At 32.0% G+C, this 20,620-nt stretch overlaps 1 protein-coding gene across 1 annotated transcript in view; it reads right to left on the bottom strand.

The window, feature by feature from the left end:
* Nucleotides 1-20,620, bottom strand: part of LOC127730371 (uncharacterized) — a 123,399-nt gene that overhangs the window by 76,390 nt on the left and 26,389 nt on the right. Inside the window, exons 5-14 of the mRNA XM_052238748.1 lie at nt 19,823-19,992; nt 16,112-16,236; nt 14,441-14,539; nt 9,039-9,183; nt 8,307-8,405; nt 7,823-7,945; nt 6,074-6,392; nt 4,918-5,079; nt 4,137-4,224; nt 922-1,077 (exon numbers count right to left, since the gene is read on the bottom strand). Coding sequence (XP_052094708.1) covers nt 922-1,077; nt 4,137-4,224; nt 4,918-5,079; nt 6,074-6,392; nt 7,823-7,945; nt 8,307-8,405; nt 9,039-9,183; nt 14,441-14,539; nt 16,112-16,236; nt 19,823-19,992 — 1,486 coding nt within the window. The remainder of the gene's footprint in view (nt 1-921; nt 1,078-4,136; nt 4,225-4,917; nt 5,080-6,073; nt 6,393-7,822; nt 7,946-8,306; nt 8,406-9,038; nt 9,184-14,440; nt 14,540-16,111; nt 16,237-19,822; nt 19,993-20,620) is intronic.

Below are 20,620 nucleotides of genomic sequence, written 5' to 3'. Positions count from 1 at the left end.
ATATACTAGAAAGTATTTTGCTTCTTGTACAATTTTAAAAATATGCAAATATAACATTTCTCATAGTCATATGTCAGGAATAGTTGGATTGATTGCAGTTTGGAGATTCAAATTTGGTTTTTTTAAACACAAACAAATGTAATTTTTAGAAAATGCTACATATCTAGGAATTATTTTTATTACAAAACATTTTATTGCGCAATACAAGAATAATTTTTAACACCATATCTTTAAATAAATTTATATAGAATATTTCTACCTGACCATAAACTAATCAAATCTATTAAAGTGTTCCACATTTAAAAAATAATCTGGTCTAAAACTAAAATCATTAAGAGGATACAGGATGCCCAAAACAAAGCCATAGATTTTTAATACAGGGTGTAGTTTAAAAGTAATCACTTTCTAAGGTCATTCAAAAGATCAAAATAGTTTTCAGTCATTACTTTGTATTACAGCATCAATAATTTTTTTAAATACTGTTAATTTTAGCTTTTGTCCAATAATTTATTGTGTAAAATCAACTTTCTAAATTACAGAAAGCTTAACTAATCATCTCTAAAAGATAATTAGAAGAATTTCTCCAAAGATATTAGTTATTGAATACAGCAAACATGAAAAAATAAATCTTAAAATCTAAATGTATTCAAATTGTAGTTCAATCAATCCTGTCTAAATCTTGTTTTAAATCTTAAAACATTTATTCAAAACATAGGACTTTAAATGTAAATGATTTTTATTTCCTAAATTTGCTTTGTCTACTTATAGTTTACATTTTCATGCAAAAAACTGTAGTCTACTGATATTTTAAATATTTATTAGTATGAACAACCCGTTTTTTAACTCCAAAGGTAGCATTGATCTCAGACAAAAGGTAATTACACCATGGTAGACCTGCACCAAGTACTGCCTCTAAATTACCTAACACATTGATGGCTTCATTACTAATTTGAACCATTTTCTGGTAATCTGCTTTCATTTTCTTTCCTGTATTATCTCTCCATTTCTGCCAGGCCTCGGCTAAGAGATGGTAATGTTCAGATGTATTACCACTGGAGGTTAAAAGTCTTGTCAGACCTGATGAAATAAAGCATACAAATAATCTTATTATTATTAATATATCTCATTTATATTAACCCAATACCCCAGTATTTATTCTTTCTTACCACCTTAAATGGATAATGTTTTGGGTGAAACACATTTCTAAGAAATAATGATCAAGTCTGACAAATTGCAATTGTTTGCCGGCCTCTGTATGGTTAGCAAACACCAATCAGTCTTTTGATCAATCAATCAATGGTTTAGTGATACAGGGATACAGGTTAATCAAATGATATTTTTTATTATCCTCTAAAACATGCATCTCTACTTTTTATCTAAGGTTTGCCTAAGATTTTATTAGACTTTGTGATCTTTTCCAAACTGTTTGATTATGTTTAATACACCTGAATAAACAAGAAGCATAAAGGCAATTTACATCATGAACAGTAAAATTCCTTCATTGATCAAGTAGAAATTGAAACTGTTGATTGCTTGCCTGAAAACAATGCTACATCATATGAATGCTTGTCTATTGTGGAAGACAGTTAAATGCCCTCTTAATGTTTATTTTACTATCTTATGTTGTTGATTTGTTGTATCCCATATCTCTTTATATTCATATTTAAATCTATAGATTTTGAAGGGTAACATTTTTCAGTACATCTAACAAATAATATTGACTGATTCTATCTGGTGACAATTCCCTTGAGAAAACATACATAGGCTTTACTATAAATTACCTGGTTCTGTCTGGTGACTATTCCCATCAGACAAACACACATTGGCTTTACTATAAATTACCTGGTTCTGTCTGGTGACAATTCCCATCAGACAAACACACATTGGCTTTACTTATAAATTACCTGGTTCTGTCTGGTGACTATTCCCATCAGACAAACACACATTGACTTTACTATAAATTACCTGGTGCTATCTGGTGACAATTCCCATCAGACAAACAAACATTGGCTTTACTAAAAAATTACCTGGTTCTGTCATGTGACTATTCCCATCAGACAAACACACATTGGCTTTACTATAAATTACCTGGTTCTGTCTGGTGACAATTCCCATCAGACAAACACACATTGGCTTTACTTATAAATTACCTGGTTCTGTCTGGTGACTATTCCCATCAGACAAACACACATTGACTTTACTATAAATTACCTGGTTCTATCTGGTGACAATTCCCATCAGACAAACAAACATTGGCTTTACTATAAATTACCTGGTTCTATCTGGTGACAATTCTCATCAGACAAACACACATTGGCTTTACTATAAATTACCTGGTTCTATCTGGTTACAGTTTCCCATCAGACAAACACACATTGGCTTTACTATAAATTACCTGGTTCTGTCTGGTGACTATTCCCATCAGATAAATACACATTGGCTTTACTATAAATTACCTGGTTCTGTCTGGTGACAATTCCCTTTAGACAAACATACATTGGCTTTACTATAAATTACCTGGTTCTATCTGGTGACAATTCCCATCAGACAAACACACATTGGCTTTACTATAAATTACCTGGTTCTGTCTGGTGACTATTCCTACGAGCTTTGATCGTACCTAATGAAGGGAGCAATTTGTTATGCTATATGAATTTGTTTGTAACTAAATAAAGGATACCATATCAAAATTCATTTTATTATTTCAGACTGAAAGATTATTTGCAAGACTGAGTTCTCGGACTCAATGTCACTATCATGTGTCGATCATTAAATCATCATCACTTCCTAAATCACTAGGTTCTCTTATGGACCTATCCATTCTGTAGTAGTCGTATGGGTTAAACCAAGCATGCTATGGTCTTCCTGTAGACCACCACCTTATGAAAACATGACATTACTGACAGACTCTTCTCCCATTTCTAATACAGGCATGGCGTACAAACGACCTTGTTTTGTAAAAAAAAATTATAAAGAAGAAGACCAAACTTTCTTAGATCCATTTAAACTTTGTTACTGTCTCGCAGGTAAACAATCCAATGTGTATGTAAATACACCTGGCCACCTTGCGAATTTCAACTGATTAAAACATGTTAGAGATCGTGATCCTAGTGACCAGGATCTCTCAGGATTCATCCTATGAAAGCTTCTCCCAGGGAGGTTCGAATGAAATCTTCCTCGCATATTAACATTGGTTTCCTTCCCCCTTACTTATATTCCCCTGGTCAACCGCTGCCAGCATGTTTAATCAATGAATATTTATTTCATTTCCTATGATCAATATAAGAATCATTCAATTTTTGGGGAATTTATAAGTCTTGAATTTGATATATTTTACATCTGACATCAATTTTTCACTTGTCCCATCGGACAAGTAGTATGGTCAATCTACTTGCCCGACGTCTGTGTCCACTTGTCCCAGACAATCGGACAAGCGGTAATGTCGAGCCCTGACTTATAAATTACCTGGTTCTGTCATGTGACAATTCCCATCAGACAAACACACATTGGCTTTACTATAAATTACCTGGTTCTGTCTGGTGACTATTCCCATTAGACAAACACACATTGGCTTTACTATAAATTACCTTGTTCTATCTGGTGACAGTTACCATCAGACAAACACACATTGGCTTTACTATAAATTACCTGGTTCTGTCTGGTGACAATTCCCATCAGACAAACACACATTGACTTTACTATAAATCATCTGGTTCTGTCTGGTGAAAATTCCCATCAGACAAACACACATTGGCTTTACTATAAATTACCTGATTCTATCTGGTGACAGTTACCATCAGACAAACAAACATATGCTTTACTATAAATTACCTGGTTCTATCTGGTGACAGTTACCATCAGACAAACAAACATTGGCTTTACTATAAATTACCTGGTTCTATCTGGTGACAGTTTCAATCAGACAAACAAACATTGGCTTTACTATAAATTACCTGGTTCTATCTGGTGACAGTTACCAACAGACAAACAAACATTGGCTTTACTATAAATTACCTGGTTCAATCTGGTGACAGTTTCTATCAGACAAACAAACATTGGCTTTACTATAAATTACCTGGTTCTATCTGGTGACAATTCCCATCAGACAAACAAACATTGGCTTTACTATAAATTACCTGGTTCTATCTGGTGACAGTTTCCATCAGACAAACAAACATTGGCTTTACTATAAATTGTTTCCATGTTAGCTACAACATTACTCAGCTGAAAACAAATTCACCAAATTAACAAAATATCACAAAAGTACAATTACTTCTTCATTAATCACAAAATATCCAAGTGAATAATGTTTTTATTCTCAAATTGTTTGTTGGGTTACTGCCTCATGTGATTCACCTGACACTTTCATAAATTTATATCTCTAAAATCTTTGTACACAACCACAAACACAATTTATTTTTAATGGGAGGAAAAGAAAGAATTTATTGAAGAGGGTGGTAAAAAAAACATGTTGAATGTGAAATAAAAAATGACGATAACCCTTTACCATCCTCATTGAACATTTATTTTTACCCATTTAAAAGAATCTACAATTGTGTTTAGTTTTAAATTCTCTTGATCTGTATAAGAAATATCTGTCACTGGACATTAAGGAAATAAAATGTTGACAGAGAGACATGTCTTGCTTGTGTAACATTTAAACTATGCAAAAGTCATGAACCATAACTGATGGGGTGGAGCCAAACAATCTACATGGAAAAGAGATTTTCCTATGCTTACATATAAGCTTACAAAATGTCATTGACTTATCACAAGTGATTCTCCTTAACCTGACCTAATCACAAACTTTAACTACAGATAACAGATGATGGATGACGGACAGACATGGTGGTTGGTATATACCCACCATAATCAATGTTTACGTATGGTATAACAATACAATTGACCTGTACTTACATCATGTAGCTTTTCCTTATCTTCCAGTGCACTAGTTCCTATGTCTGTAATCTTTTTAAATAATCTTTTTAAAGTCTCATTTTTGAAATTTTTCCATTCATACATGCTGGCATTCCTGTAAGCTTCTTTTTCAAAATTAGCTACTGTCACACTATAATTTACCTAAAACAAAAAGTGATTTTGATATCAAAAAATATTTTATAAAAAGTGAAAAAAGATATGCGGGATGATTTCCTCAAGGTTATTCCTTAAGGATCAAGGGATAGGAATTTTAAAACTGCAAATGAAAATGATTACTACCTTCTTTGATATGATGGCAGCTTGTACTTTGATGGGGATTTGCTTCGTTAACTGGCATTGCAGTCTTTGAAATGTGTAATGTCAGCAAACTTAAATTCTTACTATATTTTTTATTAATGCAATAACACTCTCTTGTTATAAAACATGATAAACAGATGAAAGGATGGATGGACACCCCATCACTATATATAGCCTGCTTCAAAAGAGGGTATAAATTACAAAATTGAAGTAAACATGAAAAATTAACCACTTAACCATGAAATGAGATCAAGGTCAAATAAACCACATCAGCCAGACATGTACAGCATACAATGATTCTACATTGTACAGAATGGAGATGAGATAATACATCATCATAACAATTTAAAGGTCATATGATCACAAAACCTTTACATTTTTTATTCATTCATTTAACAATTTATAAAAATGAAATAAGAAGTCAAGGATAATGGACTGAATATTCCAAAATATGTATGAAGTTTTGATATTTTATAACGATTCCATGCAATGTTAGTTAACGGTTGCCAATGGAATATTTTTAATTCAAGTATACGTCTGATCATGTTATAAATCAAATTAGAGAGTTTGAATCAAATTGGTGAGCAGACCAGAGATAAACAAACATATATGATTTGTCTTCTTTATATATATGATCGCAGAAACATCACCTTATAAAAACCTATACAAAACTTTAAGATAAAACAATCATTGCTGCAAAAGCATTTCTAGGTCTTGCCTTCAGAGGTAACAATTTATTAACATATGTCACAACAGTCCATACAAATACCTAAATTCATTAATGAACCTATAAAAGCATCTGTTTCAATTATATGTACATATACCAATATCTACCAACCGATACTTCTTGGTTGTAATCTGTAATATTTGTGGCATAAGACCAATCAATTTCTCCTTGTTTAGAATTCACATCTTGTACCATTGTGTTGTACTCATTCACATATGACCATGCTGATTCCTCATCTGTAAGCTTCCCAGACACAGGATTAGGACAGGAATCAGTCCAACCTGACCTTTGACCTTTATTTTGTTCTTTCAACCATTCAATAAGGGGTGCAAAGTATTCTAAGATTGCAGATACATCCATTTTAGATTGCTTTGTAATGGCTTTCATAGCTTCAGGCCACGGTTTTGACTTGCCCATTTTCAGCATATCCCTAAAAAAATGTTTTATTAGTATTCATTAACAAATAAATAATGCACCTGTACATTAATAAATAGAAAATAAAGTGCCTCAGTTGCTATCCTATCACCAACTTTTTATTTATTCTATTAAGGAATGACTGTAATATTTTTTCTGTCTATGAAGAAATAACATAAAAAATGTGGTGCTTACTGAATAACCCGCATAGCACATACCTGTCAACCTATGAAAATGAAAATGCAGGTCATTGAAGAATAAAATCTCAGGTCATAACGCGTACAAACTTTTTTCAGCTGAATTTAAGTATTTAGGGGACATTTCTTTATATTTTAAATCGAACAGTCCCCAAAATATGTTCACATGCTGAAGTTTTAACTGATAATAGTTTAAATTTAAAGCCATTGAACTATTGATGTGTTGTACTATGTCATTTCATACCAAGCCATACCCCGTCTTCTTGTTTCATTCATAATTTTATATCAATTCTCAAGCTACTTGTTTTCCCAGTATGTATAAATATGGTCAATCACTAAGTTGGTTGATATTGGAATATAATAAAAAAAAAATCAAGCATTTAAAGGAAGAAGAGATAAAAAAAAAAAAAAATTTCAAAATTGTTCTAAGGTAGAAAAATAAAAGAAAGTAATATATTCTGATATGTATTTTCATTCAATTTGTTTTAGATTTAATCTTTTTACAAAAAAAAAAACATAAAATGAAGTAGTATATTGTGAAAGGTGACAAGAAAGGGGAATTAACTCCAATTTATTGTCAAACAACTTTGAAATAGACAAATTATTTATGACCTTAAGCTAAGGTAACTGGTGTTAATTAACAGAGTGTCAAGAATCCGGGTGAAAATGGGTCATTTTCCAAATTTCCAGGTTATTTAACGACCCGGCAGGTATTTAAAAAATCCCAGGTGTGGGGTGAAATTCTCGGGTCAGTTGACATGCGTAGCGGATTATTTAAAAGTGTGCACCACATTTTTTAGGTTATTTCGAATAGAAAGAAAAAATATTACAGTCATTCTTTATAATTCAACTCTATATTCCATTTCTAAGGAGTAAATCATCAAAAAAATGTTGATGACGAAATTATTCCTATGAGCTGACAGACAAAAAGACGTGTTACATCCAAAATTAAATTATTTATTTATATTTCTTTGACTTTACAAACGTTCTTAGCTATTAACTTTGCTCCTCTTGATTTTCTTAACCAGAAAAGCAATTTGAATACAGCAACTTCTATTCGTTTTCTTTGGTTGACTTGTCATTCTTTTTTGGGGAAGAAAAACATATTTTCAATAAAACTGGAAACATGCTGACAATTATAAAAATTTCTTTTTACTTTTCTGTGATAGAAAGTTGCATCTCCTACCCCAAATGATATTCATAATTCAACTTTTCTTCCCGATACAACAAAGACTTCCTCCTATCTTACCCTAAGAGTTTTCCAGCAGCTGTAGAGTTGTAGATGTCACACTCATGTAATGGTCCTGAATGTCCAGCAGCCTTACATAAAGCTTTATGGAACTGGAACTGTATCACATAACTCACAAAGTATCTGTAAAGAGATGGCCAATAAAGATGTTTCTTATCAACAACAGTCTAACTGTTGTGACTGTCTCAGAACTACCTGTACATAAATCATAATGAAGACACTTCACTTTGACTGATCATAAGGTCTTACTCCTGATGTTGTCTTTAAACAGAAAATATCAAACTGTGACATGTAATGTACTCTCCTTTAATCAAAAATTAAAAAACTCTGTAAAGAGGCAGACACTTTTAAGTTGGTGCAAAAGGTTAGAAGAATGAGAAATTCTTTGTATTTTAAAAATGCAAGCATAAGACATTTGTGCTTCTTCTTTCCTTTGCTCAGCACTCATCATGTGAGCAGTGATGATAATCAATCTAATAATTACCTGATATAAGGAGTATTTCCAGGAATATGGTACTTTGCTCCAGGATCAAAGTCCTCTTCTGTTCTTTCTACTGGAGGTGATATTCCTTGGAATTTACATCTACATTCAAATAATATTTTTTCGGAAAATCTGTATATCATAGTTTGATAAGTTATAATTATTTTTTTTTTTTTTTTATATTGCAATCACATCTAAGTGTTGTCATTTTTCTGCAATGGACATTGTTTATTGATAGTTCTGCAAAACCCTTTTACACAGAGAACAATAGCTGAAAAAAAGTTGCTATACCATAAATTATTGACTGATGATTTCTTTGCCCTTATTTTAAGAGATGTTTCCTGCATACAAATACAGGGGGAAATAATTATAAACTATTGAAGACTGTATGTTAACCTCTAGATGTCTTATGGTTATTTTTGTTGAGTTGCTGCCTCAATACCATATACCCAAAATCTCCTTTTACTCATATTACTTTTGGTCAATAGCTTTATATCAAATATCATGTAACCACTCTTTACAACCTGACAACTACATTGAAGGTAAAAAGTATAAATGTGAGCGTTTAAGGTCCTCTATTAATTTTTATAAACTGCAATCCGTAGAAGACAATCATTGTTCCTGATTATCTACCACACAAGGTAATTATGGAACCCATGGTAAAGGAATTTCCACATAATTCAAAATATTGGGATATATTATCAAAAAAATAAAATACATTTTGAATTTCTTTACCTTAACTCCCACCATTTTGTATTATACTTGTCTTTAGGTGTTTCCCCTCTAAACACACTCCATCTCCATTGATCCATTAAGTATCCGAAAGGAAGAAAGGCTATCTTACTTAATGCTTGGCTCATCAAAAAATTTATAACATTCTCTGTAATAAAGTCAAACTAGAATCATGCTTAGGAATCAACAATACTATTATAACTTTGCAATACTATAAACTCAGAAATTATTGCTAGGTTTTTATTAATGCGAATATTTGCTACTGGGTGAGTATTGCAATAATAAGAACTGGCATTCTGATATCTGACAGTGTTCCAGCTAGGATTTCAAAAGGGCAGGGTGCCAATCCTGAATAAAATGCTTCGCTGGGCGCAGCTTGATACGACCGCAGAGGTCGAACCCTGAACAGTTGGGGCAAGTATGGACACAACATTCAAGCTTGATACAGCTCTGAATTTGGATTGTGATTAAATATTTGACACAGCATAGGTTTCTGACACAGAAAGAATGTGGTCTAAGAACTTCAATTTTTTTTAATTTACCTATAATGGTCCAATGTCCAAAATCAAAATACATGGTTAGATTCAGCATATCAAAGAACCCCATATATTCAATTTTTGTTGAAATCAAACAAAGTTTAATTTTGGACCCCAACTTGGACAAACTTGAAAACTGGTCCCATAATCAAAAATTTAAACACATGTTTAGATTCAGCATATCAAAGTACCCCAAGAATTCAATTTTTGTTAAAATCAAACTAAGTTTAATTTTGGACCCTTTGGACCTTAATGTAGACCAATTTAAAAAACGGGACCCAAAATTAAAAATCTAAAAACACAGTTAGATTTGGCATATCAAAGAACCCCAATAATTCAATTTTTGATGAAATCAAACAAAGTTTAATTTTGGACCCTTTTGACCTCAATATGAACCAATTTGATAGCGGGCCCACAAATAAAAAATCTAAATACAGGGTAAGATTCAGCATATCAAAGAACCCCATATATTCAATTTTTGTTGAAATCAAACAAAGTTTAATTTTGGACCCCAATTTGGACCAACTTTAAAACTGGGCCAAAAATCTAAAATCTAAATACATGTTTAGATTCAGAATATCAAAGAACCCCATATATTCAATTTTTGTTGAAATCAAACAAAGTTTAATTTTGGACCCCAACTTGGACCAACTTGAAAACTGAGCCCATAATCAAAAATCTGAACACATGTTTAGATTCAGCATATCAAAGAACCCCAAAAATTCAATTTTTGTTAAAATCAAACTAAGTTTAATTTTGGACCCTTTGGACCTTAATGTAGACCAATTTAAAAAACGGGACCCAAAATTAAAAATCTAAATACACGGTTAGATTTGGCATATCAAAGAACCCCAATAATTCAATTTTTGATGAAATCAAACAAAGTTTAATTTTGGACCCTTTTGACCTCAATATGAACCAATTTGTTAGCGGGGCCCACAAATAAAAAATTATAAATACATGGTTAGATTCAGCATATCAAAGAACCTCATATATTCAATTTTTGTTGAAATCAAACAAATTTTAATTTTGGACCCCAATTTGGACCAACTTTAAAACTGGGCCAAAAATCAAAAATCTAAATACATGTTTAGATTCAGCATATCAAAGAACCCCATATATTCAATTTTTGTTAAAATCAAACAAAGTTTAATTTTGGACCCTTTGGACCTTAATGTAGACCAATTTGAAAACTGGACCCATAATTAAAACTCTAAATACACGGTTAGATTCGGCATAACAAATAAATAAATGTGGTCAAAGATTTTACAAATCTAATGCGCCATACTGTGCAATTAAAGATTACTTCTTGAAATTTTTCAATATTTGAAATTTGAAAAAAAAACAATATTTGAAGAATAATTCTTTTTAATTTCTGAAATCTGAAATGAGAAAAAATTGACCCCCACAATTTCTTTTTACCCCCCCCCCCCCCCCCCCCCTTTCCCCCAAAAAATTCTTTCCCTCAAGATATGGTCATAATCTCAATTCAAATTTCCAATGGAATTTGCAGCCATAATTACCCATTTAAATTTACCATAGTGCTAACTTAATCTATTTTATAATAGAATTTAAAATACAGTGTCAAATCTTTCATATGGATTTTTTTGTAAAAAAAAAAGATGCAACATTTGCAGATATTTTTACTGGTCTTCCTTTATAAATATGCATTTCTTTAAACATAATTTAAAAGCAGTGTAAGGGAAGTAACCAAAACGTTGTATTTGGATTACCTCCCTTACACTGTTTTAAATTATCTTAATTGTTCATTAACCATTACTTTATACATAATTTAAAAGCAGTGTAAGGGAGATAATTTCAATGATGTATTTGATTTATCTCCCTTACACTGCTTTAAATTATGTTTTGTACTACAGTATTTGTCCATTAACCAGGACAACCTTGTTTTTCCCCCTTTTTTGCCCCTAATTCTTAAACGGTTTGAGCCATAACCCCCCAAAGCAAATCCTAACCATCCCTTTGTGGTATGGAAACTTGTAGTATAATTTCAGAGAGATCCATACACTGTTCCACAGTTATTGTCTGGAAACAAAAAAATGCTTATTTTTGGCCCCTTTTTGGCCCCTAATTCCTTAACTGTTGGTACCATAACCCCCAAAATCAATCCCCACCTTCCTTTTGTGGTATTGAACCTTATGGTAAAATTTCACAGAGATCCATTCTCTTTAACTAAAGTTAGAGTGCGAAAATTTACGCGTATTCGGACGACGACGCTGGACGACGACGACGACGACGACGACGCCAACGTCATACCAATATACGACCACAAAAATTTTTTTGCGGTCGTATAAAAAGGGCATTTAACGCGTGATATGATAATATGAAAAGGGCATGTTTTAATAAAGATTATAATTAAACATTGTTTGTTCATTGAATCACTGGTTATATATATACAAGAACAACATCATTAGCCCAGAGAAAAACTATCTTTCTACATTTTAGGCTGAAAACTTATCAAGCAGCTTGTCACACAAGTTTTAAATCATTGCTTGGCACAGTTAAGCTTTATATGCAGTATTTTTTTGAAAAATGTCCTGCTTCATTCTGTTTCTATGGTCTGGCACACTTTACAAGTTTCACCTTTCTACCTTTTCTGTGCTTAATGGCAATACAGCACAAAACAGCTGTAAATGCACAATGTTAGGATATAGTGGACAGTGAAAATTTGGATTGAAAATAAAAAATACAGAAAAATTATGACCAAGGCACCCTACCAACCTTGCTACTAAGACCCTCTTTAACTTTTCCCATGACTCAAAACACCTAAACATATAAATGCTAAAGCCAGAAGTATGAAGACATATTTTATAATATCTTAGTAGGTTACTCAATGCTATGAAAAAATAAGATTGAGTTATCTTTCTTTATTTGGGTGTGCTCCTTCTTTGGAGGATAATAAACAGTACGTAGAAGATGTAAATACGATCAACAATATGGCGGCCGATTTTGTTATTTCCATATAAAAAATGAAGGCAGTCAATGAAAAATACGTCTTAATTTGCTATTTATTTCACGGAAAACAATAAGAGCAATGTTTTTAACGAGTTGATTATGGTTTTCGACTTTCTGTCAATTACGTTTTCTCCATGAAACTACGGTAAACATTGCTAATTGGGCCCAAGTTGTATGAACATTTCTTCAAGTTCAAAAACAAACAAATGCCGACTGACCGATTCTATTTGAATGAATTAATGTTGATGATCATTAAATGACCCATCCGATAAACGGATTACCTATAACAACAGATTATGACACCTGTTGTAACCGTTGATTAGCTTGGGGTCGTAAACAAAGTCATGTACTTGTCGCCAGGTAAATTTTCGTAATTGGCTGATCATATCAATACAAACAAAATATACCAATCGATCTTCAAAAAAGGCAGGGCGCCCTTCAATCTGTAAAAAGGGCACAGGGCGGCACTCGGGAAAGGGCGGGCGGACCGCCCTGTGAAAACGACCTAGCTGGAACACTGTCTGATACATATATCTATAGGCAAATTTTCCAGAGATCGCAATAATTAAGCTTGCATTTTTGTCCTTTCTTCAAAAATCACTATGATAAATGCACACAATAATTTATGAATTAACAGTATCTGTATTGTATTCTGAAGAAACTATGAACTCATTATAACAATTAGATTTACTAAATATAAAGTAGTTTTTACCTGGCAGGAAGACAAGCATAATTTTTTTTTAAATCATTTCAAAATTACTCATATTAAACATCAAACCATTATAGATTATAGAATAAGGAAAAAATCCACAACCAATTCCATAATATCAGGTGCTAAACTTCCAATATGTGTACAACCTTTGTGTGAATTTATAAGATCTGGATTGAAAACTATAGTTGATTACAAAAAACTGGTTCAGTCTTTTGTACATTTTGCTGAAAAATGTCAAAGTTCCAAAGTCTGAAAAAATAGTAAATAAATGGGGAATGTGTCCATGAGACACAGATGATGCCCCCGCTTTCATATAACGTTATAAAGGGACATAACTCAAGAACAGTAAAAGTAACGCCACCCAAATTCAAACTTAATCTGTGTTTTGTGGTAATAAGCATTGTGTATAAGTTTCATAATATTTGGTTGAGGCAAACTAAAGTAAGAGAACAGAAACTAATTTTCGGGACGGACGGACAAACGGACGGACAGATGTATGGACGGACGTACAGACCGACAAGGGTAAAATTTAATGACCCCTCCACTACGGCGGGGGCATAACAATTCCAATCAATTCCATAATTTCCAATATATGTCCAACTGTTCTGTGAAATTTCAAGGCTATGGGTTGAAAACAATGATTTGATTACACAAAATTTGCCTCGCCCTCCCAAAATCATGATACTATTAGCTCTTTTTTTCTTAAATTTTAGCAACCTGGCCAAAATCAATGCATGCTTAAAGTTTATTATGTACTGTTTTGAAGACTTTTTTCATTATAACAATTATGTAAAAGTAGTCAATTTTTGTGGCCTTAGTTACTGTAAATTCAGAAATTATTGAGAGGTTTTTATTGATGCAAATAAGTGCCTGGGTGAGTATCTCCAATCCCTTATCAATAACTAGTATTCTGATATCTGATACATATATCTGTATGCAGCCTTTCCTGAAATCGCAATAATTAATCTCATATTTTTGTTCATTCTTCAAAAATCGCAATAATAAATGCACACAATAATTTCTGAATTCAAAGTACTATGATTTATATTTTGAGACTGTACATAAAAACACCACAATAATAATTTTGTTGATTTATTTTAGAATTTCTTGATTCTTATCAATGAAATCCATGAAAATTGATAGATAACAAATAATTCTACAATAAAATGATCTTGAGTATTTACCATTATCATCCTCCACTTTATCCAATAAACCAATCTTATGTAGATGTTTAGGTGTGGCCACAGATAAAGCCATTACATCTCCTACAGCCTCATGGAAACCTTCAACAAAAAGTTGTATATTGAAAGATACATGATCAGTCAATGACTGGTCCTAAAATATATCTACTGTTAAATTGAGTTAATATGTTTTGGAAAATCAGAAGAAAAAAAATGACAGATAATCAGCTAAAAATTTTCTAAATTGTAGTCAACTCTACACAATTATTCAAGATGTCAATTATGCCTTAAGCTTACTAAATGGGAAACATTGTATTGGATAGAATAGACCTGGACTATAAAGTTACATTGATACTGTACCATGCAAGGAATCATTATTCTACCATATATATATATTTTTTTAACTGAAAGAATCAGTGCTACATAAATGCCCATGATACCAAAATAAAAAGTACATAAGTATTTATGAAGGGCCATGACATTGTCAAAAAGTAGGTAACGTGAAGGAAATGCAAACTGGTGCTGTTTGTTCCTGAACTTCTTTTTACTAAATAAAAAATTAGAATGACAAGGCCAAAATAAAACAAGAGTGCACATGCTGAAATGGCTTTCCTGTTTTTAACTTATCATGATTGAATTTATGTTCAAAGTCTGTAATACAAAGGTTTTACTACAGGTTTCACATACACTTAGATATTATCAATGATCCATGAAAGTGAGGTCTAGGTTAGGTGAACCATGTCAGACACACACTTTACAATCATTCCATACACCAAATGTAGTGGTCCTATTGCTGATTTTTATTTATTTTATGTTTAGTTAAGTTTATACATTTGGAAATTTTGTGTTTGTGGTGAATGTTTAAAATCTCCATTAAATTTATTCTTATTCAAGACTATTTCAAACTTGGGGTGTTTTTGAGCTTGACATATATTATATAGTCAACTGTTTATTGCAGAAAACCATATTCTGATATCTAAAAGTCTTTTGGTGTTTTATGTCAATGACTTGCCGTCTCATTAATGTACACCCCACAACTGTTGTAATAACATACGCTCACTATTTATAGGTACCAAAACAGGAAAGACAATGATGTTTTTATGACAGAGATTAAGAGCAACATATTTCTTTACAAATAAATTAACCAAAACAAAATAAAATCTTGATCTGACACTTTGCATTATATTCCCTAAACAATCAATTAGATATTCCTGGCATCGCTAACAAAATGTGGAAAAGTACAGTTTTCATGAAACATTCAAAAGTAGATAATCTGGAATGAAATGTTGTACTTAGTCAAAACTCAACATCTTAAAACTATACATGTACACCAGATACTGATATATCATATTAGTAACTTTACAATACATGCACATGTGCATGCAAAATATTTATCATTTCAAAAGCACCAAATCATGCCTTTACTACACATCAATCTTTCAGTTAAACATATTGACCATAAATTTTATCCTAAATTTCTTTTAATATTGTAATCTCCTTTTTACTCTTACTCACAGAATAAATAAAGACAAAAATACAACCGTACATGTTACCATGGGAACTAGGTCCTAAATAGAATTAAATCCACCATTCTTTGCATGCATCACAACTAAACATGCAATCCTTGTTTAAAAGCCTTAGAACAGTATGTTACCATGGTACCTAAGTACCTACCAGGATTAGCACCCCCTTTGAATAGTAATGGTTTATCTGTATACTGTAAGTAGTACTGTATATGGCCCATCTCATGATGGATCGTTATCAAGTCGTCCATGTTGACTGATGTACACATCTTGATCCTGAAAAGGAATTTAGTTATTTTTGAGAAGCATTATTTTAAAAAGACTGTGCCACTGAGTGAGTGACTGCCAGAAAAATGTGCAAACACAGCATCTTGTATGATAAATAACTATCTATCATGTCTATGTAGCTTATTGCATATCTTTTTATGAAGTACTTCCCTTTGTGTGCACTTTCAATGAAATCCATCCCAAGAACTATAATAAATTTTCATTTTAAGTTTTCTGAACCTCCACTACTGAACCATATAATGATAAAGCCCATTTGAAAAAATAAATCAAACTCAATCAAAGATTTCTCAGATTGAAATTTTCTTTCTTTCATCAACATCTTTTTCTGATGAACATTCAAAACTGAATCTTTAGTCAACCTAGGCAGTTTGGCTGTACGTGTACAAACCTTATGACAAACAAGATATCACGCATATCATGCTCATAACCATGTTTAACCCCTCTACCTTTTATATGTGCCTAGCCCAAGCCAGGAACCTTTAATCCAGTGGTCGTTGTCAGTTTCTGTCTGTCATATTTGTTTTCAGTTTATTGCTTTAGCATAAATGGTGCAGTTAATTTTCTAATTGTTTTACATTTTGTTATGTCAGGGTCATTTATAGCTTACTATATGTAATGGATATTGCTCATTGTTGAATTGTTATGGTGACCTATAGTTGATTACGTCCACATCTATGATGCCTTTGATTTGATTTTTGGTGTTTTAACGCCACTTTTAAGCACCGCTTTTGGGCTATTTCGTGGCGGCCAGTTTTTATTGGTGGAGGCAGCCGGAGTGCCTGGAGAAAACCACCTACCTTCGATAGGAAAACTGACAATCCTAGTCAATTAAGATTGGAGTCGAGTGCACCTGCACGAGTGGGGTTCGAACTGACAACCTCAGTGTTGACTGGCTAGTGATTACAGTAGTAACTACTTAGACCACTCGGCCACCGAGGCCCCCATCTATGATGGATAGTTGTCTAATTGGTAATCATAACACATCTCCTTATTTTTATATTAATTGCTTCAATGAGTAAATTAAACTAATTAAGCCAGCCCAGCTGCAGGTAAAATTATACATTACACATGATATATATATATATACCACAGGTTCATGCAAACTGATAACATGCAGTCCCTATACTGAAACACATGCACAACTAAAAAACTATAACTTACATGTTGCAAGTGTTAGAAATCACAAAATATATTGTATACAAGATTTTCATTAATGAAGTGCAATTGTGCAAGATACCAAAATTGTAAGAACAAAAAATAAAAATTGTACGAATATTAATGTTCTACCAACTGAAAGTCCATAAATAACACAATTAAAATGATTTTATCATAAATGTTCCATCATGCTTTATTTTCACTTTTAATCTCAGGAAGCTGAACTTTGAATCTCTTGACTTTTAGAAATAACTAAGATATGAAGGAAAAAATATGAACAATCCTTCAAAGGTGTAATAACATCAACAAAGGCATTTTATACAAAAAATCTAAACTTTCTCTTAAAATTCTTCTTATTACATTAATCAAATTGTTCTGGGTATATTATTTATGATACTTTCAGATGACACTTTACAAGAAATGATAATTCCTTGACTACATGTGCATGTGTTTCCTACCAGGATTGGCACCATCTCTGTAAGGAATGGGCTGATGGCTATACTGCATGTCATAAACAATATGTCCCATTTCATGGTGAATGACCACAAACTCTTTCATAGTTATGTCAGGGCACATCTTAACTCTGAAAAGTCATCAATTAAATGCTGACTTTGGTTATTATCAATTACCACTTAACTCTGAAAAGTCTTCAATTAAATGCTGACTTTGGTTATTATCAATTACCAAAAGAAGTCCCTATAAAATGCTGGTTCTAGAACAAATATTCAATGGCGAAATTTCCAATTGGAAAGCAGCCGTCTAAAAACCTAAATATTCAATTAAAAATCAAGAAGGACCATCTGCATTGTGGTCAATGTACAAACTAATAAAAAGACTGTTTATCTAGTTCTTAGGCATCTTACAAACAATTACTTAGTACTCAATTATCATGACTCTAATAAAACATTGGTTTTATTTTATTTTTGCTTTCTAGAATTCAGTACATCCATTATATTTTCATCAGTTCTCAGCTGATAAACATTGTACTTTTCACAACAAGGAAGGTAACAGCACATCTTTCAAACATCAATTCCCTATATTTTGGCATATATGAACCCTTCATGGTTCTCAAGAAATCTAGGATGGTAAATGATATTCCCCAACTTGCATACTTGACATGACTTTTATTGCGAACCCAATGAAAGTTTTCCACAGTGCCATCTCTATCTTGACCAGGTATTTAAACTTTTGTAAGTTCACCTGTTCTATTGAATGAATACAATAGCTATTTTTCTGTGTGTAGTTTATTCACTGGGACCTTTAAATTTCTTCTAAGAGAAATCTATCACTCATTGATTAATTTACCTGAGTAAAAAAAATTTCTTATATATAGACAAAAATACTTTTTTTATACTCATTAACTGCGTGTGATGATGTATTTATTCAATATTAATAATATATTTTCATTCAGTTTAATATAAACATTGATTCAATCATAAAAAGTTGATTTCAAACAAAAGTTTTATCAATTTTCCTATTGAAATTTGATTTTTTTTTGTCTAGTTATAGAATACATTTAAGAAGATCTTAATTTGAACATCATAATTTTCAAGTTTTTATTCATGTCAAACAAATTTTTTTTTAAAAGGAACAATGTTGAAAGTTTTGTCAGAAATCAACTTTTTATGATTGAATCAATGTTTATATTAAACTGAATGAAAATATATTATTAATATAACATAAATCAACACTAACATGTTTAACCCCGCCACATTCTGTATGTATGTGCCTGTCCCAAGTCAGGAGCCTGTAATTCAGTGGTTGTCGTTTGTTTATGTCATGTATGTGTTACATATTTGTTTTTCATTCATTTTTTGTACATAAATTAGGCTGTTAGTTTTCTTGTTTGAATTGTTTTACATTGTCATTTCGGGGCCTTATATAGATGACTGTGCGGAATGGGCTTTGCTCATTGTTGAAGGCCGTACGGTGACCTATAGTTGTTAATTTCTGTGTCATTTGGTCTCTTGTGGAGAGTTGTCTCATTGGCAATCATACCCCATCTTCTTTTTTATATTTTATTAATGTTTCAACTTTGCATCACTGTTTACATTCAACCGATTGAAAATATATTATCAATATTGAATAAATATAACATCGCATGCAGTTTTGAGTATAAAACATGTATTTTCCTCTATTTACAAGATTTTTTTTTTACTCAGGTAAATTAATCAATGACTGATAGATTTCTCTTAGAAGAAATTTAAAGGTCCCAGAGAAAAAACTACATGGAGAACAATAGCTATTGTATTCATTCAATAGGACAGGTGAACTTGCAAAAGTTTAAATACCTGGTCAAGATAGAGATGGCACTGTGGAAAACTTTCATTGGGTTCACAATAAAAGAACTCCGAGATACATTGAGTCCTAAGTTGAACATGACCAGTTACGATGAACTTTTGTTATGAAATGAACTTACCTGAAGTCCTTTCCATTCAAAAAATCCCAGGCTGAAGCATGACAAACAACTTTTCTATCAGGTGGTCTTTCAAACATGGAGTTGTTCCAAAATGTTTCTGGCATCGGCTTTAATCCCAGAGACACAAAGAAGTCTTCTGCAGTTTTAAACATCCTGTGTACTGTATAATTCTGTAATAATACTCAGTCTTTTCAGAATACTAATAATAAATAATTTATAATAAATTCATTATTATTCCTTGGATATCAATTTTCTTGGATTTTGTGGATATATGTTAACCCAAAATTTGAATGTTCAACCAAGTACAAATTTTCTATTGGTGTGTATGTAAACTTTGGCAAAACCATGTAATCAAATATCCATCAAAATACAATTTTCACTCAACCAACAAAAATTGGTGTCCAAGAAAAATAAACAATTGAACAGGATTATTTTATAAGGTGCTAGATACTAAGTATTAAAGTACTTTTGTAGGTTTCTTTTTTAAAGGATGTTGTAAATGCAATTACTGTGTTTATTCGTTTAATTTTTCTTGGATATCAATTTTCATGGATTGAGAGAAAATTTGGTTATTCCAGATCACTGTTTTTTGAAAGCCTGCATAAATGCCAATGTATGTGTACTTCATTAAACATTTAAATGAGAGATTGTTCTGTGTGCAAGTTATCCAAGAAAATTGGTATCCAACAAAAAAACAATGAATCCACAGTACTGTTTCATTGTGTTCATATTTTTAGACAGCAGTTCCAATGTACAGTATCTGTAACATTTATTTTTTTTCAGGCAGCAGAACCAGTG

Source organism: Mytilus californianus, unplaced genomic scaffold (genome assembly GCF_021869535.1).
Source record: "Mytilus californianus isolate M0D057914Y unplaced genomic scaffold, xbMytCali1.0.p SCAF_2, whole genome shotgun sequence".
Taxonomy (NCBI): domain Eukaryota; kingdom Metazoa; phylum Mollusca; class Bivalvia; order Mytilida; family Mytilidae; genus Mytilus; species Mytilus californianus.
Note: the sequence above shows the minus strand (reverse complement) of the source record. Positions and strands in the feature narration are given on the sequence as shown.